The sequence below is a fragment of the Coffea arabica genome, chromosome 2c, assembly GCF_036785885.1.
Source record: "Coffea arabica cultivar ET-39 chromosome 2c, Coffea Arabica ET-39 HiFi, whole genome shotgun sequence".
Classification (NCBI taxonomy): domain Eukaryota; kingdom Viridiplantae; phylum Streptophyta; class Magnoliopsida; order Gentianales; family Rubiaceae; genus Coffea; species Coffea arabica.
This window is the reverse complement of record NC_092312.1, coordinates 24847648-24873928: the sequence shown is the minus strand read 5'-3', so window position 1 is coordinate 24873928 and position 26281 is coordinate 24847648. Positions and strand designations below refer to the sequence as shown.

The 26281-nt window shown below is 37.9% G+C and overlaps 2 protein-coding genes across 2 annotated transcripts; both read right to left on the bottom strand.

Annotated features, from left to right (window-relative positions):
• Positions 1-511: 511 nt before the first annotated feature.
• On the bottom strand, positions 512-2241 carry LOC140035565 (putative F-box protein At1g67623). The gene is made up of 3 exons (XM_072076838.1): positions 2045-2241; positions 1239-1401; positions 512-910 (listed from the first exon to the last, which is right to left on the bottom strand). Exons 1-3 carry the CDS (start codon positions 2239-2241, stop codon positions 512-514), a joined length of 759 nt encoding a protein of 252 aa, XP_071932939.1.
• A 16813-nt stretch (positions 2242-19054) lies between these two features.
• On the bottom strand, positions 19055-21328 carry LOC113711347 (protein FAR1-RELATED SEQUENCE 5-like). Its single transcript, XM_027234512.2, has one exon. The coding sequence runs from the start codon at positions 21326-21328 to the stop codon at positions 19055-19057; it is 2274 nt and encodes a 757-aa protein (XP_027090313.2).
• Positions 21329-26281: the final 4953 nt, after the last annotated feature.

Genomic DNA, 26281 nt, shown 5'->3' with positions numbered 1-26281 from the left:
AATTATATAATGCATTATATGAATATGTATAATAATTAATTAATTAAGTTGACAAAATCATTCAGCAATTTTCTTCCATTAATTTCATAAATCAAATCGTGGTCTATTCATCGTAGTATCACATTGTCTTAAAAGACAAGCTCTTTATGGCTTGCCTCCATTATAAGAACACAGTACCCTTTTTTGCATAAGTAAATTGTTTTGCAGTATCTAATCAACCACCATTTCGTTTGTACTTAGTAAACTTCTCACTTCACTACAGTATCCGTCACGTAGATCACTGCTGAGGAGTTCCCTCTTTACCTTCTAACTATCATCCTTTATTCTTACATTTCATACACGTTTGTCTACAACGGCGTTTTGTCGAGAAAATGTCAGAACATACAAGGGCCAAGATAAGCTGTTTATGTTTTCATACCAGTAGTATTAAGAGAGTAAGAAGTAGCGGTCAATTCAGTTGGCAAACATAAAAAAAGCGTAACGATGTGTTGTCAACATTCAATCTTACACATTAACGATATGGCAGGGCAGCACAAATTGCTCGAATTTCCTCATCGCAAGCGCACCCTTCACATGTACTCTCCTCCACTTCATCGGGATGCATAGGCCATGAAGATGTTTTCCTCTCATGTGTCATGGCACAACAAATGGGCGTTGGGTTTAGAAACACAGGATTCTTGACCCATATCATCCTCAGCAGCGCTCGCAAATTCTGACGGCAAAGATTCACTCTGCCTTGGAGAAGTCTGGATTTCATGAGCAGTCTCATACCTTTGCGCTTTAACCCGTCCCCACCAACAAAGATGTAAATTATTCCCAACGCATATGCAGCATCGGCATGGCCTGAATTAGCAGCTTCTTCCAGGTTTTCCAATGCTGAGTCCTCGTGCTTATCCGAAAAAAAATCAACCTAAGCAGTTCCAAGGTTGATATTACAGTCTTGCGAAATGTATGAGTAACCAAAAAGTTTAAAAGTGCAGGCAGAACAGTGGCGGCGAGACAACAGTTATTTACTGGGGCCCAAAGCTGCAGTAACCTGTTGTACGCCAATCTTTTGGGTGAAGTGTGCTGACCAAAATCACATTGAAGCTCAAATGAAAGAGATGATGTGAGCTTGGTGTAGAAATTTTGTAACTCAAGTATGGTTATGGAATGTTAGTTCATTACTATTCCATTTAAAACATTACCGAATTTTCCCATGACTATTGCGTCTTACGTTCCAAAGCAACCCAACTTACCACTCCTTTTCGGTACAAGGCTTCTGGATTTTTGCTTTGTCTGCACTTCTTCAAGAACCTCGACACTTTCTGGTTTTTTGGCCACGGAACGATTTCAAACCTGTCGAGGGACATCCGCTGGTAAATGTTCTTTGACTCGGAAACTTCGTTGAACAACTTACAGCTGCAAAATAATAGAAATGATCCATTAAACTAAAACGAAAAGCACAGAATGGAACAAGAATACGCCTCTTCCAGTTTGTATCATCCATAGCAGAACGAACCACAGTTTTGCCCGGAAAAGATCAGCGGATGAAGAAGACGCGACACGTTGAAGCACCTCGGATAGCACCTCGGTTGGAAGGGAGAGGATGGAGGTTCGTGAACTCCGTTTTTGTGCGTTGGCCATGACCGGTTAACTCCTTTTACTGGGCACAGTTTAGTGAATCCCTGAAAGCCCCAACAATGGAGTAAACTTCAAACAAAAACTACTTCCTCATAAAATCCAAAAATGATAGATCAGGTGTAATATCCCACTGTTTCTGGACATCCGACTAACCTTAGCGTTCGTTCGAACAGAAATGGGAAAGTGGCGACTTCTCCTGCAAACGACGCAACATTCTGTCGTCAAAAAACTGTCATCCGTAACATTTTTTCAAACCAACCAACGTATGTGTCAATACGGTCAATTCATCAGAACCGTAACAATACACCGATAGCAAGGGAAGATGAACAGTCATGAACTACACGTACATCGTAAATTTACGGGCGTTAATCGCATAGCAAAGGAGGTTCCACAGTGATAAACAGGGAGGGTTAGTTCGTACCTGTGGTCGTCAACCAACTCGTAGAAGCCGGTAGCACAGATTTGGCAGCCAGGTCGGGCGGGGTAAATGGCAACCAAAAGGTCGCGTCCGATATATATCCACACTGACTCCTCGTATGCTGCCACGAACGGGGTAAATGGCAACCAAAAGGTCGCGTCCTTCAAACTTGTCCAGACTGACTCCTCGTATGCTGCCATTAATGGGGTCGTAACCCGAACCCATTAATTGAGAAGGCGCACAAAGAGCTGGTGTTGACAAATGTTTGGGTAAATGCCATAAAGAGCTGGTGTTTTTCGTCTGTAACGCTCGAAATTCCACACTTTGGGGGGGGGAAGTTTAAACCGACACTGTTCAGTGTGTTGACACAACGGCGGAGGCGTTGATGGGCTAAACAGGAAAAAGGATGAGAAGTTCAAGTAAGACAAGCTTTTTGTGGGATAATTGATGTGGCGGGGACGGGCGTATCATCATGAGGCAAACCCGATTTACATATTGGGAAATCAACCCGTTTCGGTACTGGAGCGTGTATTCCGAATCGGGTTATGCGGAAGCCAAATTACTTTGGCAGCAGATTACAATCTATTGATATTAACAATTGTAATTATGTTTTTATATAATTTATTAATATTATATACACATATATTATAAGGGATACCCTCAGAAACCTCCCCCGAATTAGCTTATGGAAAAATCATGAAATGGATATTTGATGGACGATAGCCAAAAAGAGCTCGCGTTTTATTCAAGAACTTGTTTATTTTCATTTAATCCGATAAATAAATTTGTAATCGAAAAAATGGGTACTCTTTTCTTATAATAAAGGAGAGCCATAAAGAGCATCAGTTTTATTGTAAATCGAGTTTATTTTTTATATTATCCGATAAATATATTTATTTATGGAAAAAGGGTACTCTGTTATTATAATGCAGGAAGACCATAAAGAGCTGGTCTTATACTACAAAGTGATACTTTACAGACTGGGACCACGATTTGGTGAGGCTTTTCCAGCAGTAATACTTTTGTTATAAAACTAATAAAATTAAATACTATAATTGAATTGAAAACATACTAGGTTACAAGTTACGTCCGCTACAAAACCCTTGTTCCCTATAAAACTTTCGGTATGTTTCCAAAAAAAAATCTGAAACTTAACGTACTACAAAACATGCCACTTTATTTTTAAGAGCTGGTATAGTATGCGTTGTTTGTTCAAATTTTCCTAAACCGTCATATAATTATTGTTATGTGAAATAAAAACCATACTAGTTCTGTCTTGGCCGGTAGTTGCTGCTATAAAGAGCTAGTATGTTTGCCACAAAAATTTGGTTCAAAACATACTAGTTTTCCACCGTCCGCTATTTAACCAATATTTCCTATAAAGAGCTGGTATGTTTCCCATACAAAGAAGGTACAATGTTTGCCATATAGAGCTGGTATGTCATGCGCAATTTCGTTTTCTTATTTTAACTTTCACATATTCAATTTATGTTAAATACATAAATTTAACTTTCAAAAATTGGCGCCAAATTACTTCTTCTATTGCCGCCTAGCAGCAATAATTTTTTAATCACCTTCATTACATATTAAATTTCTGTTATTGTCCTTAAATGTAATTACCAACCAGCTTTTGGAATTGTCAATTAGTTTACGTGAGTACAATTTATAAGCTGATAGACTAATATTCGTTTTGCATAGGTTTCCTCTATTACGAGTTTCTTCCATTTAATTAGTTCTCTCTCGCTTGCATTTAATTAGTTTAATTACTTACTTATTTTATGTTAAATAGATAACCTACTAGTTCACTTAAAATTTGTCAAACTCGGCATTTTTCCTGGCACATCCGGTGCTTACAAAAAAATGTTTTTGTACTTATAACCCCTCAACTTTAGTAATCATTCTAATAATTTATTCTTCTTTCAATCTTCTACCAATACAAGGACCAAAGGGGCATCCATGGAATAAAAATACCTTCTCACGCATGAAAATAATATTGTAATCAGATTTGGACTGCGTTGTTACCAAAAAACGCAATACAGTAAGGGAGGTCAGTGAAATTTGTGTTAAATGGGATGGGATGCCACTGAAATTTAAATCAACCTCAGGGGAGGATAGTGAGATTATTCATATTTATTGTATTCGTTCCGAAACATCAACTATACATGATGGGAGACTCCAAGTACTGAACCAAGCAATAACCTCATCCACACCCAAATAAGCAAACAAATGTGTTGACTACTGTTGGCGAAAACCTATTCCCTCCAACCCCCAAATTCTTGTTAAAGCTGCTGTCCGTCGACACCGTGGGAGCGCCGTGTCCTTGTGTTTCGCTGAGATAAAGTTAGGCGGTGTCGCGGAGGAGATTAACCTTTGCGAATGGCTTCTTCGTCTTCAGCCGGGTCGGTCAATAGCACGGTGTGGCCTACATTATATTGCAATTGTGGTCGAAGCTGTGCAGTTCGGGTTGTCTGGAAGTCTGAAGCAAACAGGGGGCGCCACTACTATCGCTGCGCTAACGCCCTGGTATGTTCTTCGGTAGAACTGTTTCTTCCATTAATTTCGGATTGCTAAGGTAGTTGTATTGCAGAGGCCCTGTCGAACGTTCATTGGCTGGTGTGATGAGTTTGCACGAGCAACGGGGTTTGAAGTTCCCGATCCCGCCCCCCCGTCAAGTACCGCCCCCGTTTTTCCTAATACACCCGCGGCGGAGGTGTCTGCCATCATAGCTGAACTGAGAAGCATGCAAAGGAACGTGACCATCCTTAACATTGCTGTGGTAGCTGTGGTGGGGGTAGTCCTTCTTCTGGTTCTGAAACCGTGAATTCATGTGTTCGCGTTGATTGCATTCCCTCCAAACCCCCCCCTACAGTACTGGACTATGGTGTCCGTAAGGATAGAATGGCCATTAAGGCTCCTTTACAGCCTCTTGTATTTGTGGTTGCCACTGCTGTGCTCCTTATGTCTTTTGTCCCTCCGTTGTCAACCGGTGGTTGCCGCATGTGGTTTTTCGGCCAACCGGCGGAGTGTTACTGTTTAAATGGTGATTTTGCGTTATATAACAAACTCGGTTTCCGTATTTGGTTTATTTTGACATTCTGCATTATGTGGTTTTTCGGCATGCACTGTTCCCTTTGTCCCACGAAATGTGTGTGCGGATGAGGTACTACGGATCGTTGATTGATCGATGAACGTCATTAGTGAGTGGGATGGCAATCGCTGCGTTGTTAAATATGAACTTCAGCTTAGCCAGGCAACTGAACAAGCTGAAGGTTACGTACAACGAAGTGGGATGTGGCACAGCATTGTTAGGTTAAATTGGAAAATTTGTGGAGTTGAACGACGAAACAAGTTCTTACTTATATATTTGGGTGTAAGTACCATCGCTTACATATCCGACAAACGGTGCACTCCTAATTTTCAGGCCTTGCATATTATCATCCCCTAACCCCTACCCTTGATACGCTAACAATCAAAACCATGCATGGTACGCCCAACAACAGCAAGGGCCATGAACAAAAAACCACCCACCATCCAAATATGATCTTCAACAAAAAAATTAAAAGCACACCGCCGTACCTGCGAACCTTCACTCGAAACGCTCCACAATAAGACCAAACATAGGGTTTAAGGAGGCAACCGTGGTAGCTACCCTCAGAAAGCTGCGGTATTTTCTGCGGCGCACAGTGAGGACAAGGCTGTCAATAGCATCTCTGTCTTCAAACGTGATCTCTACAGCTGATGGATTCCAGCAAATGGTTGCGGTGTGAAGGTTGTCCGCAATGGCAACGTTCCGTGTCATACTAGCGGGGTACCCCTGGTCAGCCAGAAACCTTGTTACAGACCAGTCTTCAAAGTTGGCGCCGAAGAGGATCCAGACGTCGGTATGGAGCAGTGGTTTTAGACCCAGGAAATGTGCAACAAATTCCTCCTTTCCCGCAAACCATGCATTGTAGGTCATGATATAAAACGCCTTCAGGTTCTGCATAAGGGGGAGTGGACGGCGGCGCCACTTGACCAGCGACCGGAATACTTCCTCGTTCGCAATGGGGTTGCGAACGGGGATGCAAGACACCAGCATCGACTGTGGAAACTCCGCTCCGGGAAACCTATCTAACCGAACCAGGGCTTCCTCAACTATCCACTTCACTCCAATGTGGTGAAGTGGTAACACCTCATCTTGAAAGTAGCCGACCATGCCTCCGTTGTTGAGGACATGTATTTGAGGAAATCGTCCAAGTGCCATGAGTCAGTATGGAAAAGGATTTTGGTACGACGAGCCTGGTCGGTTCAGGGGTTAGAAAATGCAGAACGAAGCTATTCTTTCGTCTACTTACGTCTTACAGGTGGTAAACAACTGAAGCGGCCCTTTTATAGCGAAGGCTGTTGTGCCAAAGCAATGCGGAAGTCAATGGGCATGCAAGGAACAAGTTTAGTTTCGGGAAGCTCTTATAGGAGGAGATAAGGATGACGGACCTGGGTTTAAATGGAGGAGCTTGCAGTGCATGGACTGAGTGGTTAAGAGCAGTTTGACCCCTCTCAGGCATCCTTTTGCGGACCACGGTTAACCAACCTAACTTGGGTTAGTGCGATAATAAGTCACAGCTGGCACTGCATCTAAATTTTTATTTGGGAAAATTAGAAGAACCAAATGGCATGCATATTTCTGAATTGCACTACTCCGCTGTAGAAGACCAGCTGTGGACGGGTTCGGCAGGAATATGAGAACAGAGTACCCATTTCCGTAGACAGACATTTTTTTCCTAATACAATAATAACAATGATTTTTTCCAATAAAATACCAGCCTTTTATGTGTTTCCCGCATTACAACAACAGGCTACCCATTTTCCCCCTTTTAGCTGTGGGTCGAATAACAATGCAACCATTTTCGAAGAAATGACCAGCTCTTTACGGCATTCCTCCATTACAACCAATTACATACCCATTGTTCCATACACAACTTAATTTAAGAGATAAAACACAGATAATAGGTTTTCTAAATAAAACACCACCTATTCGGGGGTTAATCCTCCGTTATAAGATGACGGTACTCATACACCGCCAAAATATGTATTCATACACCGACTGAATTAAAAACGGGGTGGATTGGGTTTTTTTCTAAATTTTTTTCCATTAATTAGTTTTTAATATAATTTTTGGATTTTCCCTGTACAAATAGTAGTAATAGTTTAATGGTATGTGGACCTTGATTTTCCTTCATATTTTTGAACTATTCTACACCATATTATTTTTCTTTTAAAGTATTCATTTGAATTCTAGGCCTGGGATTATAAGGTAACCCTTGTCCACTTCAACATACGGTTTTCTTGGGTTTGCTCCATTGTAATCGGAGTACCCATTTTTAGGTATCAAAGCGAATCTACTTCAATTCACGTAAACAAAGACTGGCGCCAAGATTTTTAGCTCGGTTGGCGGGGTTAGTCCCGAAGATGACAAGACTGGCGGCAGACTGGCGCCAGTCTTGCTTACAGCACAAGAATTACAGCCTCGTGGACGGATGGACAGATATGTGAGCGGTCATTTCATTGCTGGTGGCCCACATTTCATTTCGTTGCCGGTGGCCCACCTTCCACTGTGAATTCCAATGTGAATTCCAATGTGAGAAGTAAGATTTCGTCAAGCTTCTTGGGTTTCGTCAAGAAAATGTAAGAAAAAAAAAGTAAAGCTACTAGATTTCTTTCTTGTCCTTGGACAATAAGCATTGGTTGGAGGTATCAAAAAGAATTATAAGGAATGTGTAGATGACATTTTACAATTGGTGATGTCCTTACTTGTTTTCTTCTAATTTTTTATTTTGAATTTTACAAAAATTTATTTTCACCAATACAAACGAATCAAGTTCAACCTTTCGGACTAAAACAAACCAATGTATTTCAAATTTCAAAGGATAATTTTAGAAACCGTTAGCCAATTTTGGCGAATGATTTTTCTTGAATCGTTGGAAATTTATATGGCACTTTTTACTTTGACACCGACTGAATTAAAAACGGGGTGGATTGGGTTTTTTTCTAAATATTTTTCCATTTTTAATTTTTTATATAATTTATGGATTTTGCCTCCTCAAATAATAGTAATAGTTTAATGGTATGTGGACCTTGTTTTTCCTTCATATTTTTCAACTATTCTAGAGCATATTATTTTTCTTTTAAAGTATTCATTTCAATTCCAGGCCTGGGATTGTATTGAAAATGAAAATAAAGCATTGGTTGGAGTTTTAACGACCGTTATACAACTTTCAAAACAAATAAATTCATTCTAAATTTTTATTTGGGATTATTTCAAAAACCAAATCCTGGTCACTTTCCGTAAAGTATCACTTTCCCATAAAAGCCTAGCTGTTTATGGCTTTCCTCCATTATAAGAATAGAGTACCCATTTTCTCATAAATTAAAATATTTATCGTTCGCCATAAAATAAAAATAAATATATTTTTCAATAAAAGACCAACTTTTTATAGCTTTCCTCCATTATCAGAATAGAGTACCCATTTTTTCATAAATAAATTTATGTATCGGATAAAATAAAAATAAATCCGTTGTTTAATAAACGATCAGCTCTTTATGACTTTCCTCTATTTTAAGAACAGAGTACCCATTTTTTGTTAGACAAAGTTATTTATCAGATTAAATAAAAATAAACCTTGTATTTTCAATAAAACATCAGCTTTTTATGACTTTCCTCTATTATAAGAATAAGAATAGAGTACGCATTTTGAAGGCAAAAAGGAATGTGTTTATCGGATAAAATAAACATAAACTCATTAATGTCAATATTGACATATAGCAAAATGCTGGCCCACCTCTCAATGTGATTTTCAATGGGATAAGATTTGCACAGTACATATAGCAAATTGTCATAGCCCCTGTTCCTTCACATGTTACTATCAGACGGTAATTGTCATGGATTGCTTACAACTTATTCCGTCCAAACCTTTTCTTATAATGGAGTTTCTGAATTTAAATCATGAAATAAATTATTTCAGGGGAAAAAGGAAAAATATAAAATTTATGGACGAAAGTCACAAAGAGCTGGTGTTTTATTGAAAACCATCGACCCCTTACCAAAGACGATCAAATGCAGCTAAATGATTTTCTTGCAACAAAGTTGCCGAAAGCAGCTTTGTGACTGTAGTTGCTAAATTTTTGTTTCAACAATTTTTTTAGCAAGAGGTATCATCATTAATGTCAATATTGAGATATAGCAAAATTTGTATACCAAATAACAAACCAATTTGTCATTACAAATACAAAACGAGCAATAATATATTACAACCAATACTATCAACACTACAGATTATAAATCAAATGAAAAAGACATTTTACATTTCTGTTGGTCAGAAACTTTTAGTGAATATCAAATTTTGGTTCAAGACTATTAAAAGGATAACTGAGCATTATGATGGTGTTTCATGTCTTCTCGAGGTCTACTAACAATGTCTTGTTCATTCCTCGAAGATGATGATTCACCACCTGATGGTGATGCTGCATCCCCTCAAGTTGAAGAAAGTGGGACTCTCATGATTGTTCAAATCAAATGCTGCTTTGTTTTCTCAGCTTATGCAGTCTCATATTTAGTTTAAATTAATGTGGGGATGGAGAATTTCATAAATCCTTGCTATTATTTTAACCATCAATAAGTTATGACAAATGTAAAAAATTTTAGTTAGAAAAATTTTAGCTTATGCAGAGTTTATTTTTTAAAATGCCCATAAATGCAATGACCATCATAAGTGTTATTTCAATGTAGATATATTGGACCCAACTTCTTGAGCCCGCCATCACGAACCTCCCGTACAAGCTTATGCTTTGCAAAATAACACTTTGCTACCAAATCCCCTTCATATCTTGACTTATACTAGAAATTACAACAAAGACTTGCAATCAAAATTAACGAAATCATAAGCAATCCAATAAAACAAGTTTCTAAAATCTCCCAGGTCCCAATTCGCAGAATAGTTGCTGGAAAATTTGAAGCCTTGAGCTTCTCAGACGAACCAGAAGCAGCGGTCCCTTTACGCTCTTTTTTACTTGAACTTGCACCCTTAGGTGAATAAGCTTGAGAAAGCCTCATTTGGATCAATTCCAAAAGGGAAGGACTTTTCCTCAGCCTCAATCCCAATGGACTCGGCTCGTCTAATGGGTTATACTGAGCCGGCGGTACCACCGGAAAGCCACCCACTTCCCCACTTCCCTGCTGCTACAGCCAAACGCCCCTCAAAGTACATCAGAAATTGAACTTTGCAATCATACAGACAAGACCACATCGAATAAAATCAGGAAAAAAACTGGTGTTTTATTCTAACATATATTTAGTTTTTCATCCGCTGAATAAATTTATTTATGAAAAAATGGATACTCTGTTCTTATAATAGATGAAAACTATAAAGAGCTTGTGTTTTATTCAAAAACAGGTTCATTTTTATATTATTCGATAAATAATATTTTTTATCGAATAATGGGTATTGGGTACTATATTCTTATAATGGAGGAAAGTCATAAAGAACTGGTTTTTTATTGAAAAAACATTTTTATTTTTATTTTATGCGATAAACAAATTTGTTTATGGCAAAATGGATACTCTTTTCTTATAAGGGAGGGAAGCCATAAAGAGCTGATGTTTTATTGAGAAACGGGTTCATTTTTTTGTTGTCGATAAATAAATTTGTTTATGGTAAAATGGGTTCACGGTTCTTATAATACAGGAAAGGTATAAAGAGTTAGGATTTTATTGAAAAATGGGTTTATTTGTCTAACAATAGTTCAAAATATGACAAAAACTGTAAATCATTCAAGAATTGTGTTTTTGCAAAAGAAGGATCTTAAAATAATAATAATAATTTATATTAGAAAATGAATGATATATGGATACAAATAAATGTAATTGCATGTTTTTTTATTTTAAAATGAAATACTTACCAGTAGTATGCATTCCATTTGATAATCTTATATATATATGCATTATGAGAATATATATATGTATGTATATATGTGTGTGCGTGTGAATTAACTACCTTTGAATTAATTTTTATTTAAAAAAAGAATTATTTTTAATGCCTTTATAATTTGTGAATGATTGTGAGAGTAAAATATATTATGACAATAAGATACGTTGAATTGTGAAAATTGTAATTTAAACAGGCTCCTATATTTTGGATATTTGACTTTCGTAGTTGCGAATTTCTTAAATTAAAGGTTAGTTATTACTCTAAGTGATATGGTAAGTGTCAGTAATAAATGTGAGATGTGAATTGGAATTTGCAGATATCATTTTACAGGGGTGGTTATTATCCGTTAGTTAAAGTTTAGGAGTTTGAATTTTATGGGGTAGTGGAAAAAACATAAGGGAAATGTGGAAAAAATATAAGTATGATTATAGGATTTGTAGGGCCGGTTACATGATTAGTTAAGACATAAATATTTTTTAATTAAAAAATTGCAAAATTCTATTCAAATAGCATTCACACTTTTGATAATTTTTGAAGCTCCTTTTCCAAAACCCCCTCAGCAATACATTTAGATATAGATACTAAACGATAGTTATGATAGCGAAATAGTTTTTACCTGATATAACACGTTGTTGCACTTTTAGCGATCATTTGATTCATTGTTGAACATATTCGCCTAAATAAAATAACACCTAAAATTATGGAAGTAAGTTTCCTATCTAAAATAGTAAGTTAAGTGTAATAGATTAGTAACTTTTATACCTCAAAAGGTAAATTGGAATAAATATTAAACTTAATTTTTAAATAAATAGATTACTACTTGATATCCCAAACTTACATTTAAAAGAGTAAGTTTAATTCAAATAACAGTAAGTTTTTATACATAAATAGTAATTCTGGAATGCATGTACAATTTTTACATTAAAACCTTATCTCAAAGTAGTATTATGAAGTTTATTTCAAATAATGATAAGATGTTTTTATTAATGATTAAAACTTAGTACCTTAGTTAGTAAGCACTCATAATATACCTTAGTAACTTTAATTCAAGTAGTAGTAAGTTTTTATACATAAATAGTAATTATTACTGATAACAAGGCAAATTTGATTAATAATCAAGATTTTGTACCACAAAATCTACCTATTATATAACAACAGAGTGGAGTTACTATAGCAACTCCAATGATTGCCAAGTGGATCTCTTTTTCTTTGACACGTGGTCCATTCCTTTTGTTTTCTTCATTTTGCTTAGTTTTTTCTTTTGTTCGCTTTATTTCCTTTATCTTTTTTGATTGCAGATAAAGGTAATTAAACAAATCCTGACGTGAACTACATGTTTCTTATATACTTTCTACTTTGTACTCCGTTTTTTCCCCTATCATCCTAATCATTTGAACTTGTTTTTTCTCTATTGTATTAGTTCATGCACTTTCTTTCATTTTCCCCCATAAATAACTAAATGAATGAGTTCATTTAAGGAGATCAAGAATGGGTTTGAAATTTCCTTTCGTCCGTAGTCCAAAAATTATGATTCATAATCTTCTACGTTTAATGTCTCTTTTTGGTATATACTATTTCATATTTTTTTGTCATTTTTTCCGTCTTGATGACCAACCTTTGCTTATTGGTTTTGTCACCTATTTCTTCTTCATCTAACTTTCTTTTCTGCCCGGACGGACGTATGTGATGCTGTGAATATTTTCCCCAAATCTAAAGAAACTTTTTTTTAGTTTTTCATTTTTTATTTATGGCCACACTACATTTTCATATTTTTATTTTTGGAAAAAGTAAACTAAGGTTGACAACACGACGAGTGGTTATTACATGAAAAATTTTTACGCTAACAATGAAAGAATTGTTAGAGGTATCAAAAAGAGTGATTTGGGCAGATTCATTCTATTTCTAATTTTTTTATTATAATTGTTATTTGATAATAGGGTGATAGTACTACAATAGAGGAGAAAAAAATCTAAAACATGAAAATCCAAGGTAAACGATCATCACGAAGATAAAAAGTATGTTTATTCAATTATAAATTAACCCAATCTCTTAATTGATGGATACATTATTATATTTTAATTTATATAAAGTTTATCAATTGTGAAAAATGCTTACAAAGTGGGGTTACTGTGGATGACGTGTAAAATATTTGTTGGGGCTAGCAATTTAGAATGTGAAGATAATATTTTATATGTCTTCGTTCAACATTTTGAATTACTTGCTTGTATCCATGATAGGTAGTTTATTTTCATGGTTTTAATTTTAGCAAATGATAGCTTGGAAATAAAAAAATTGCAAAATTAGACTTCAGAATCTTTAACTTATGTATTTGGTTCTATATGACTTACTTTTATCCTTCTTTATTGCCCATAATGATAGATAATGTAATTAGAGTTTGAGATGACTGTTAGGCAACTTCAAATGGACATGTCATTACTATTTGGCTAAAGAAGTTAATAATATTTTGTTGATTTGACTAGCTAAAACAGTTGCAGTTTTCAAAGGAATGCATTTGGTGGTGGAAGTTAGTATTGAGGCTTTTAGCTTAGAGTGTCACTATACAAAATATTATTAGAAAATTCTATTTTCATTAAGAACACATAATTGCAATCAAACAAATTGTTGAATTGCAATTTGCATATGTAGATTTACAAATATGGCAATTCATGTTTTCATTTAAACTTGCTATACATATTCTATAACTATTTGGTTAGATAATGTTTTCATCTATTTGTAATGCTATTAGACATGATTTAAATGGATAGATTAACTCGCTATTTCTCTCAAAAAAGAAAGAAAAATATGCAAGTTTGTATTTTTTTGATTGATGTTGAAGCTGGTCACAGGTTTTTGTGCCTTTCTATTTTTTTTCTAATTATTAAAATTTCTGAAACATTATGACTACTGTTTATTTAATTACTGTTAAAACTATGCTGCTCTTAAACCGATCATGCACTCATAATGGATTTGCTTTGTTTTCTTTTTTGGTATCATTACGTACACATAATGTTGGTTACAAATCCTTTATCGAAATCACAATAAATTGGGGTTAACTTTATATATCAAAGTTCTTTTCACAGCAAATTTTAATTGTTTTTATACTTAATATTTTTCCTATATTTCTATTCATTGTGCACTAAAACTGCCGGTGGTATGTATTTAACTAATGTTCTAGAGGGCCGTGCCTGTGCGTTGCACAGCCCGTGTCAACATAGTGTCATTGCAGTTCTGGCAACCCGTATTCGTTTATCGTCCGGACCATCCGTAATATTACGGGTGCTTTTCAATTTTAGCTGTTAATGTCTTGGAGTTGCGGTTTCTGTTTATAAATTCAAATTATTTCATGGCAATCTGATCCAAATTTCGCACTCGCTATAATGAAACCTTCGGAGACATTTCATTGCTTACGACGCGCAGGTTGGCCACAATACTGTTTCCTTAGTCGTCCAAGTAAAACTGAGAAGGGTATGTATGTCAAGGCCAATGAAATCATGCATAGCACACGCGCCGACCGTCACTGTAACACATTTTTCCCAATTTGCAACCCTAATTACCAGGTACAAGCCCATTGCACGCCCAACCTGGCGACAGCCGTCCAAAATGTCTAACAATTCCAATTTCTCGCGAAGAAAGACGCCTACGCACCTACAAGGCCGCAACACTTAACGCCAAAGCTGTTCATAATCGCGGGTGGGGCGACAGGGATTTTGTGATAACTAGAGCTGCGCCATCACAATATTCGGAATAAAATCCAACTCCAAAAAAGCCGTGCCATGGGCAGGCTCCATCGGTACCGGCCACCGCCTGATGAAGAACACTCGCAAGAACTGCTGGTTGATCGGAAAACCCACATATCACGCATTTTCCTTGCACAGGGGGTACATGTTGCAGAATCAATGTCGACAATTACTTGTGCTTATTTTGCCCTAAGCCCTCATTTGGTTTATACTTATATATAACTGCCTGAATTGGTTCTACATTAATGCACAGGAAGTCTATTCAATTTATCCTAGAGGGTCGTCAGTCGAAGTTATGGAGTGGTGGAAGAGGCTGCCTCGTAAGGTGGCCGCGAAAGTTGTTACTGCTGGGTTTGGGGATTTTCTGAGCCACTTGCCCGTGGCCGATAGAGATAGGAAGTTGCCTGTCGCACTTGCGGAGCGATGGTGGGACTCAACAAACTCGTTCCACTTGCCTTTCGGAGAGATGACACTGACACCCTTGGACTTCACCTGTATAACCGGTGTTGCAGTGGGCGGGTTGCCCATTCCGTGGGATTACAATGTTAGGGAAAATGCCAATTACATCAACGACCAATTGGGTTGGGTGCCAGCTTTTGCTTCTGCCGGTGCCATCAGAGTTACCGATATATTGTCATTCTACAAAGACAAAGCCATTGACGAGTACGACGACGTCCAGCTGGCACATCTAACTAGAGCTTTCTTTCTCTACATGCTTGGCCGCACTTTACTTAGCAACACGGCCGAAACAATTCACCTGTGCTGTCTGCCTGCGCTGGAGGACGTAGATCGTATAGGGGATTATAACTGGGGAGGGGCGGGGATGGCAACCTTGTACAGATTTATGTCCGCCGTCTCCCGACGCCGGACGAAAAGCCTTGGCGGCTACAGCTTCGTTTGGGAGGTAAGTCCACAATTGCCTTCACTCTGTGTCAATTCGACATTACCCTGTTCCGTTAAATAAACTTTTCAGGCAGTTAGTGTTCATCTCCAACGCTGGATATAATTTGTACAACCACGTGTAGGTGTGGGCTTATGAAATTCTTCAGTTAAGTCCGTATAAACTGAAACAGGACGAGAGGGACGTATTGCCCAGAATGTGGCGATGGCGCTCGTGTAATAGAGCCAGCCGACAATCACCGTCTACGGTCGAACATTTTCGCCGCGCAATTGACACCATTAACCCGGACAACGTTAGTTCCCGTACTTACGACATCTTACATTTTCTACCGCCTACGTGTTAACAGTTGTTATGAATTTGTTACTGGTGCTCAACAAACCAATGTTACATCGCTTCTTAATTGTGTGTCCTAGGTCACCTGGCTACCCTTCCCTGCAATGGCATTGCCTAGTCGGTATCTCAAATCCAAGGAACTAACTGCAACGAGATTGCTTTTGGATGGCCCCATGGGACGATTTTACTACCTGGGCGAGAGGGTTATTAGGCAGGTGTATGCAGGTGTATGTGCAAAGCAACCTCCCCATCGGCCATCAGATATGTACAGCGCTGATACAATTTCGGGAAACACGCTACATGATGTGCTTGATGGACTGCCCATTGCAAGCCTATACCCAGATCCCCCTCCATATGCTACGTATGACGAGTTTGTGCGCAGCAGGCTAATGAAACCAATGACTTCCTCCACGTTGCCACCCAGTGGGAAGGAGTGCATAATTCATATATGTGACCAGTTGCCACTAAGTGAGGCTACAACACCGTCACTGAAACATCCAATTAATTACCCTCCCTGGTCTGTGTTGTGCATACAAACTGATGGATCACTGCAGCAGGAGGGCATTCACAGGGTTGGTGGCGATGTAATAGGGTTGCCTCTTCCATGTGCTGTTGGTGATGTGGTATGGCATTCTTCGCCCTGTACTTCACTCGGCATTTAACTTTAGCAATTTGTGTACAATTAATACAGCCATCTGTGTTGTTTCCGCTTAGGTGCCTAGACACTGGTACGAGGACCTGCTTGTTCAGTGCATGGGCCTCAGAAAGAAAGTCTTAGAAAAAAGTGCAGAAATATTTCGTTTGGCATCCAATGTGTCGGACAACTCACAAGTGGTGGACCAAAGGCTACATCAAATACAGGTAATTTTGGAAACTGCATTGAAGCTCCAAAAGGGGGCAGGGAAACGCTGCCTTCGCGGTGGAATTGGTGGCTGGGATTCCTGTCTTTCTAAGCGTCCGAACACAAGTGCCGGGACGGAGACATTTACGGAAGACCTTGGTAGAGGCAAAGCTCACGAATGTCAGGGAATTCATAATGCCTAAGACTGAGCACCCATGGCCCATAACCGCAAACAAGGTTGTGTAGCCGGAGGAATGAGCATGCAAAGTAGTTGGGAGTCCCCAGCAACAAAGCCGAGCTGTGAGCAATCGCCACGTCTGTTGTGTACTTCTAATACAATTTAAAATTTGAACACCCAGCACGGAAAATGTTAACAGTTCACAGATAATTGGTAACGTTGAACTTGTTTCTCTAAATTTGTACCGTTTCACTGCTTCCATAGAAAATTTGTCACCGTCATTTTCCCACAACTAATTTCTAGTCCTGTTCTTATTTTTCGTCTGTCCAAGATTGTTCTTCACCTGCAATTGAAGTTTGCAGTGAAATTAAATATTTACAACAAAATAATTTAAATGCAAGTTGTTGTTACTATAAATCTATCATACTTACTGCATTACATTTTCTGGACTTATTTATATCATGACAGAAAAGCCTTTTGTATGAATGCAACTCCAACATTATATCATGAGTTCAAGTTTCCACACAGTTGTACAGTAATTTGTGTGATCCAGCTTCCACACAGTTGTACAGTAATTAGTGTGAGGGAGGCTGACGAAGCATTGCTACCTAAGTGGATTGTTCCAACAGGATATACCAATTTTTGTTTAACTATGTCACCAAAAAAGCATCAGAGGTATCAAAGTTGTTCGGATGGAGTGTCAGTAAACATGTGGAATTTTTTCTACATGTTAATAGCAATTTAGATTACGGACATGACGCGGACATTGCATAATTGTTATAATAAGAATTCATTAATCGTGTGCCAACAAGTTACGTAAAATAGTAAACTCCAATGGAAATGTACAAATGATGTAAAAAATATTAATCGTAACTGATAGTTATTGGCTAATTAAATATATTAGTACAAATGTATTCTTAAACTTATTCGAACTAATTAATAATTTCTATTAGTAGATATGTATAATTATTAGTATAATTCATAATATTAATTATATTGCATAAATTAATATACATATATAATAATACCATTGTCATTGGTGCACTGAAGAGACGCATAAGCATTGTGAGCAATGAAAATAGATGGGGAGAAACAAAAGTTACTGTTCCTACACCAGAATGAAACGATGGGCAAAACAAAAGGCGTTGGGCCTTACGGTCATTGGTTAGGATAGCAAGGAGACGAACAAACGGCCCATATCGTAAAAGCAGTTTATAGCAGCAGCGTAAGGCACCAGTTTACAAAACCTGGCAACTGAAGATGATTCCCAATTAGCCACTTCGGAAAACGTCTATCCCACGAAGACATTTTGCGCAACATACGCTTCCACTTAATTTCCTATTTACAAAAAAGGACCGTAATACACAATTTGTCAACTACTTACTCTCTCCTATTAACCAAGTGCAGCAGCACTATTTGCTACAACAGTGCTTACGACGCAACCATGACAGTGATGCATCTTGTGATCCTTCTGTGCATGACGCCTTCGGTGGAACTACAGTGACTTACCCATCTAGACCTAGCTAGCAACCTTCAATACTCTTGCACCTCTACTCACCAAAACCTGCCTTATTTATTGCGTAACTGCAAACCGAACCATCACAACAGTTGTGCCTCATCTTTCTCCTGGACTTCTTTGTTGGTCACCTGTGTCCCTTCCACCGCTACCGCATGCTTGTGGTGCAAATGCTTGTCCTCTCCATTCGCCTGAGTCGCTCCCCCCCGTACCAATTTCAAATGATTTTTCCACCGATTCATCCAAACAATTTTCCATATGATCATCATGAACTGCTGTGTTGTGCGAATTCTTTTTGTATGGGCATGTTCGTTGGTTGTGGCCTGCCTGCAATCTTCAACCCATATATCACATGTCAAATCATTTGTGACTGCAAGTAACCACGTCAACTAAGCACATTGCTAACATTACACCACTTCAACTTTCTTGCACTGCCAATAACTTTGTATACTTTGTATGCACTTTCAATTATGTGTTTATTTGCTACTGTTGAAAAATACCCACATAATAATTATTACCTTCACTGTCCACTTCATGTATTTTATCAATTAACAAATTGCTTATAACTACGTATGCATTTTCGATAGTACCTGCAATGACCACACTTTCTTTTCTTCTTTGTTTCTGAATGCTTCTGATCACCTTTACACCGGGACACCCTGGGATCTAACAGCCCGAATGTTCTTCTACTTCTATCGTTCATCACTCTTGAATCCATTGCAAATCCGTCTCCCCCATATCCCCTTTCAATCCACTTCTCCTTTAGGTCCACAGAATGCTTGTCAAACATCTGCTGCAGGTCATTAAACGCATCATCCATGTAGGACGCATAGTAACACATACTATTACAGCTCGACTTTAAAGTGCCATATCTGGCCATTTGTGTCAGCTGTTCGTCTGCAACAAATGCTTTCATTCCATTATTAGTACTGTAAACTCCCTTTGTCCACCGCTTTGAAATGCATGCTTCTGGGATCCTGTTCATTCCTTCTACCACCATCACGCGAAACATGTGAGCACAAGGAATCCCCTTTGACTCGAATTTCATGCAAGAGCAGATTAGCTTCTCCATTGACCTATCATAAACCACCCTCCAACTAATTTCGTGTCCACCATATTTCGAGTAATAATATGTACGACTCCCTCCATCCTCGCTCCAGCCCTCAGAAATTAGAAGTCCCTGCCTGTTCAAATGCTTCCTCACCATGAAGAACACATTCCTTGTAAACACCTCCGCTGCGCTCGCCTCTAATTCGGGCAGGATTGTGGTTAAGACTGGTTTTGTGTTTTCGCTTGTGTGAACTGCTTTGCTCTCAGTATGTCGAAGCCATGCTATTGCCAAATCAAAACTTCTAACGAATTCATATAGTCGCATTTTTTCATTCAAGTACTCGTTCAAAAAAGCATTCATTTTCTCACACCTTTGAGTGCTTCTCATACCTGCAAAAAAATTACCGCGTAAATAGGCCTCTGCCCATAACCTTCTCCTACGGTACAACTTCTTCACCCACTCATTCTCTACCACCCCACATTCATTAACTAACCTAGCCCAGCGATCCTCAAACTCAAGAGTGCTAAACTTTCTCGCCATCAGGTCATACAACCTGTTATTAAACTCCTCGCAGCGAATATTACTCCGTGCATTCCTATGCAAGTGCCACGAACATAGCCTGTGACAAGCATCCGGGAGAAGATTCTTTATTGCTCTTCGCATTGCACTGTCACCATCTGTCATCACTGCTACTGGCTTTCTACCTTTCATAGCCTCTACAAATGTACTTAGCACCCATTCATATGTTTCAATCCTCTCATCTGATAACAGTGCACAGCCGAAAATAGTACTGTTCAAATGGTTGTTTACCCCTGCAAGTACAACTAGTGGCTTGCGGTATTTATTTGTTTTGTATGTTGTATCAAACACCAATACATCTCCAAATACACTGAAGTCCACACGAGATTTAGAATCTGACCAAAACAACCTTGCCAATCTTCCTTCGTTATCTACATGATATTTATAAAAGAACATGTCATCGGCATCCTTCTTCGCTGCCAAGAACCCAAGTGCCCCTTCTGCATCGCCATTAAAAATTTCTTTTCTACGTTCCTCGTCCATTCGGTTATACAGATCCTTAATGCAAAATCCCACGTTACTATACCCTCCGGCTTTGATAACAAAATGTTTCATTATCTGGCATATTCTGGCCCCAACCAACTTTAGACTTTTTGACTGCGCATATTCTGCATCGCTCACTTTTCTATGCGACCTAAGGTGTTGCACACTTGCCTCTGATGCCAGCGGGTGATTGTGCTCCATAATGAAACGTGTCACCACATACTTTACCGATTCTGTGTCATATTTCACGCGGAAGCAAGCCCCACACCCGGTCCTTGTGATTGCTTTTGCTTCTCTTTTCCGGTCTTCATAATTAAACCACTTTTCATTCCTATAACCTTCACAGCAACATACCCATTTTCTAAATCTTGAAATGCCATCTTCATCTCGTTTGGCATTACTTTTACGAATCCCAAATCCGCTTAGTTTCGCATACAAATTATAAAATTCCCCAGCTTCTTCTTCCGTGTCAAATGTTAATTTCATTACGTCATCCACGTCAAATGCGCCCACCAATTCATCTGCCTCCTCATCTTCGTGTCCTCCTATTGAACCACCGCTTTCTTCACTGCATGTGTCTCGGTCACACTCAGGTTCTTGGTTAAGGTCAAATGACATTAACCTGCCGCAACCATCCATCCCCATTTTTCCCTTCTCTATTTCCTGCACCATGTCATGAGTTTTAAGCACCCCATCCTGCCCCATACTTACAACCCCTGTGTGGTTGTTCAATGCTTTTTCTAACCATGGTCGCTTAACATTTTTTTTCAGCCTCCCCATATGCTTTCGTTTGTAACATAAATACTGATCGTCTACTAATGGAACAAAACATATATACACGATCATTTCACTTAACAAACCATACTTTACCTCACAACTTTCACAAAATGCAGACGATAAACATTACTCTAACATTCATATACACAGTTTTTATAAGTGTGGCTGATGCAATTATATCAACCTTTAGCACAAAATACCACTATCGACATGCATTTTCATTAACACCAACAAACTCAACCTCTACTGTGTGTTTCTTTAATTCTTTTCACATAACCATGCGCAATGCTGTATGGGGGCCATTATCGATGTCCACACGGCCATCCAAATCACTCTATTTTAAGACTTTAGTCCTGTTACAACGTCTTCTTCACGTCTTCACTCATTTCTGCTTAATTTCCTTTACACTATTTAATACAAATTACAGGACCAAGATTTCCTACGTACGTACACAAAGCTCCGTGCACAAATAAACTGCGATAATTTCCCGGTTTCGTTACATCTTCGTTCGAAGACGCAGGGTCTTACACCCCGTACTTCGTATTCCTTATTCCTCTATCATTGCCTCTTACAAGAACTGTAGAAATCACCCTAGTAGACGTACAGGTGTTTTACTCGTTATTTTACTCCATTTTTCAAAGTTATGGAAAAACTCAAAAAAGTACTCACCTTTGATTTCTCTGCTTCTGTTCCACGCCGCTGCATTGTGTCACCACAGCTTCGCAAGGGCCTTCCTCAGATATATCTACCGTCACCGCCTGCGCCTAAATTTACGCCAGTAGACACCACCTCTGTCTATTCCGCCTTGACTTCTTCTTTACCAAATTTTTGCCTTCGATTCCGACGTCACCACCTGTCTTCAAACACACGCATCACTGCGGGCCCCAACATGGCTGTGTGTTTAGTACCTAATACGCTTCCTCTTCGGTGGCCCCAGCATGGCTTTGTTTAGTACTGCTTTCCCAATTTCTTCGATGTTTTATACAACAGAACCGACACCGGCTGTTAATTTTTATGCTTTCCGATCCAAAATTTTGTATTCTACGAAATTGGGTTCTCCTCAACGTCTGATGGACGAAAGCCGCAAACAGCCGGTCGTTTATAAGACAACCGTTTTAACTAAATTTTATCCCATTACCCAACATTTGTATTTAAGGCACGTTGGGTACTCTGTCACTGTAATGGTTGAAAGGCACAAAGAGCTGGTCTTTTACTCACCAACGGGTTTAATTTCTTTTTATCCGATAAATCAGTCTCTCTTTATGCCACCTTCGGTATTATGTTGTTGTGATGGAAGAAAGCCAAGGGGAGCTGAAACTTTTAAACTTGGACACCCGTTTGAATATAAGATTGACGAATCCAAAATGGATTTAATCTTTAGTTGTAGTGCAGGAAAGCCATAAAGAGTTGGCTATTTATTCTAAAATGCATTCCAATATGGGTACTGCGTTGTTATTATGGACGAAAGAGTTGAAAATTGGGGTTGTTTTAATAAAGTTAACGGGTTTTTTTTTACTCCTTACCCCATTATATTTATGTTAATTCCGTTTCACCCCAATACATTTCCAACATTTGCCGTACGCTACATTCACCGCGGTTATAGGTCACCACTTACTTTTTTAGAAACATTCCCTTCATCTCCGTACATGTCAGGTTGCTACGTGCCAGCTTCTTGGCCATATCATTTGCTTTCCACACCTGTCTTTCAAATATGTGAATACACTACAGAATTTACCTCTCCTCCGTCAATACACAGCTGCTGCCAAAGCATTTGCTTCTGCCTCTAATCAATGTCACCAAACTTCATTTAAGAAGCTGCTTCCTTGGTTGTTGTTTACCTCGGAAGAATGAAGCTAGAAATGAGTCTTCATTCCCCTCCAGGAGCCATTTTTTGACAACAGTTGCAGCTCCAAATAAAGCAAGGAACCTGTTAATTCTGAAGATTACTTTGGCTAGAACCATGGGACATGCTTGAAACTTGTGCTCATTCCTTGCGCGCCATAGACACCACACAATAATGAGTGCCATAAAACAAAACCACTTTACCCCCTTAAACTATATCACTACTATCAGTTTACCCTCTAATGTTATCTTTTAATCACTTTACCCCCATAAGTAATTCAACTCAACATATTAAGAAATTTTAGACAAAAATACCCTTTTATTTTATAGTATTATTACATTGTTATTATCAATTTATTGGTTTAGATTATAGTGATACAATCACTTTAGTTTATAATATTATTTTCTAGGCATTTTACCTCATCGTTAATCTAACTAGTATGGTAAAAAATTTTTAAATATATTTACCCTTTTTATATATAATTAAAAATAAAAAATTTGGAATGGTTATTCTTCTTTTTTTCACTTTGAGAGATTGAAAAATATAAAAATAAAAGGGTTTTCTCAAAAAAAAATTTCACACTTATTAATACTAGGAAAAGAAAAAGGGATAGAAAAGAAGAAGAAAGAAAATTAGATTTTGCAAAGAAAGAAAATAAAGAAAAGTCTAACATTATCATATTATATTAAGGTTGTCAGGATTAGAATTGGAATTTGGTAGTAAACAGAAAAGTGAAATAATTTTAAAATAATAAAAGTATTTAATTCTTTCTTATTTGTAATTTTTTAAAAAAGAATTGAGTTCTCTCCCTCTCCCTCTCCCCCTCCTCCTCTCCATCTTTCTATTTTTTTATATTAATAAGATTGCCAAGAATAAAGAAATTAATATTTTGACTTTTTTTCTTAATATTAAAAAGAAGAAGGGCCACTCTAAAATTTTTTATTATTTTTATTATGCAAAGAGAAGGGTATTTTCTTTTAAAATTTTTTAACTTACTAAATTGGTTTAATGGTGGGGTAAATTGTCTAAAAAATAACTCTAGGGGGGTAAATTGATAATGAGACTATAGTTTATGAGGATAAAATGATAATAATTTTAAGGGTTAAACATGTCTTTTTACTTTAATTAACAAACTCCGTTAAATTTGACCGTTAGTCTTGAGAGTAAAGTGACTAAAAGATAACGTTAAGAGGGAAATTGATAGTGACACCAAACGTTAAGGGGGTAAAGTGACAATAACCCTATAATTGAAGATAAACAAGTATGAGTAGCAAAAGAAATTCCAAAGGCACGAGCATAATGCAGCCATACATGATGGGCCACTTGCCCCTCAAAAAACAAATGTCTGTTGCTTTCCTAGGACTGGCAGACGACATTTCTGGAGCAACACATCCACCGGCAGTATACCATTCATCACCCTCCATCCCAGGAATGACATTTTCAGTGGCAAGGAAGAATTCCATATTACACGGACACATCAGAAGTATTCCGCCGCTTTCTCACCAATTCATAAGCTGATTTAGTCATGAAACAGCCATTAGCGGAAGCATTCCACACCATGATATCGTTCATATCAGGTTGTATAACCAAATGCAAGATGAAAGGTATTACGAATCTATAACATCTATAAAATTTTCAGGTGTAAAGAAAACCAGTGAGGCAATTAATCTGTTAATTAAAGCAAACCTGCAAACAGCAAATTAAGCAATTCTGACAAATTTAATGCAACAAATAAAAAATTGTTTTCTTAGTGATGCTCTTTGGATTGAAAAATGCTTCAGCTATCTTCCAAGTAGTGACGAACAGAATATTTCAACCATTTATGAGGAAATTTGTCTTAGTATTCTTTGATGACATCCTGATGTACAGTCCCACATTAGAATTGCATGCACAGTACTTACAAACTATACTAAGAGTTTTAGCTGACAACCAGCTCTACTGTAAGAGGTCCAAGTGTTCTTTTGCTCAGACTTCAGCAGAATATTTGGGGCATGTGATTTCTGAAGCTAAAGTAAGCATGGATACATCTAAGGTGGAATGTATAAAATCCTGGCCTACGCCCAATACAGTCAAAGAGCTGAGAGGATTTTTGAAATTAATTGGGATATTACAAAAGGTTCATTAAAGGATATGAGGTGGTCTGCAAGCCACTAACTCAGATATGGAACCATAATGCTCAGATAGCTTTTGAAAATCTCAAAAAAGCCATGACTACTGCAACAATATTGAGTATGCCAAACTTTGAACTTCCTTTTGTAATAGAAACTGATGCATGTGGAGTAGGAATGCGGACAATACTAATGCAATAGGGACATCCTATAGCCTTCCTTAGCAAGGCCTTATCTACTCAAAACCCGGGGCTGTCTATACATGAAAAGGAGCTTTTTGCTCTAGTGCTAGCTGTGACCAAATGGAAGCATTACTTGGTTGGCCATCACGTTGTCATTAGGGGAGATCACCAAGCCCTTAAATATCTATTGGAACAGGCTTACACATCCATTGCAACACAAATGGCTTATCAAATTGTTGGAATTAGATTATGAGATACAGTATAAGAAAGGCTCAGACTAGGCCTGTCAATGGGTCGGGTCCAAGCCGGAATCATTATTCTGGACCTAGACCCAACATACTATATCGGATCCGAATCCGGCCCGTTTACCTGGCAGGTTTTCTACTCTATGTTCAGAATCCGAATCCGATGGGTCTCGGATCCGAGTCAGGTCTACCTGGGAAAAAACCTATCAAAGCTAGTTTTGCAACAATTTAAAAACGAAACCTATTTTGCCAAGAATTTAAAACGAAGCATGTTTTGCAGCAAATTACAAAGACATTCAAAGCCAATCACAAATCTAAGTCACAAATTACAAAGTTAAATCACAACTCACTCACAATAGTTATTTCAAAGTGAACCACAAATCTATCTACAAAAGTCATTCCAAAACGACAAAGTCAATATAAAATCCAACAAATTACAATAAATTACAACTTCTAAAAGGTCCATTCAAATATTCAATATCAAATACATCATTTCAAGTTTC

What these genes read in the sequence shown, in the direction of transcription:
- LOC140035565 (XM_072076838.1), bottom strand. Translation starts at nt 2,241, where the DNA reads ATGGCAGCATACGAGGAGTCAGTCTGGACAAGTTTGAAGGACGCGACC. An exon ending in GAGTTGGTTGACGACCACAG is followed by an intron (nt 1,402 to 2,044) that starts GTACGAACTAAC and finishes ATTATTTTGCAG; the next exon opens with CTGTAAGTTGTTCAACGAAG. An exon ending in CCTTGTACCGAAAAGGAGTG is followed by an intron (nt 911 to 1,238) that starts GTAAGTTGGGTT and finishes GGAACTGCTTAG; the next exon opens with GTTGATTTTTTTTCGGATAA.
- LOC113711347 (XM_027234512.2), bottom strand. Translation starts at nt 21,328, where the DNA reads ATGGGGCAGGATGGGGTGCTTAAAACTCATGACATGGTGCAGGAAATA.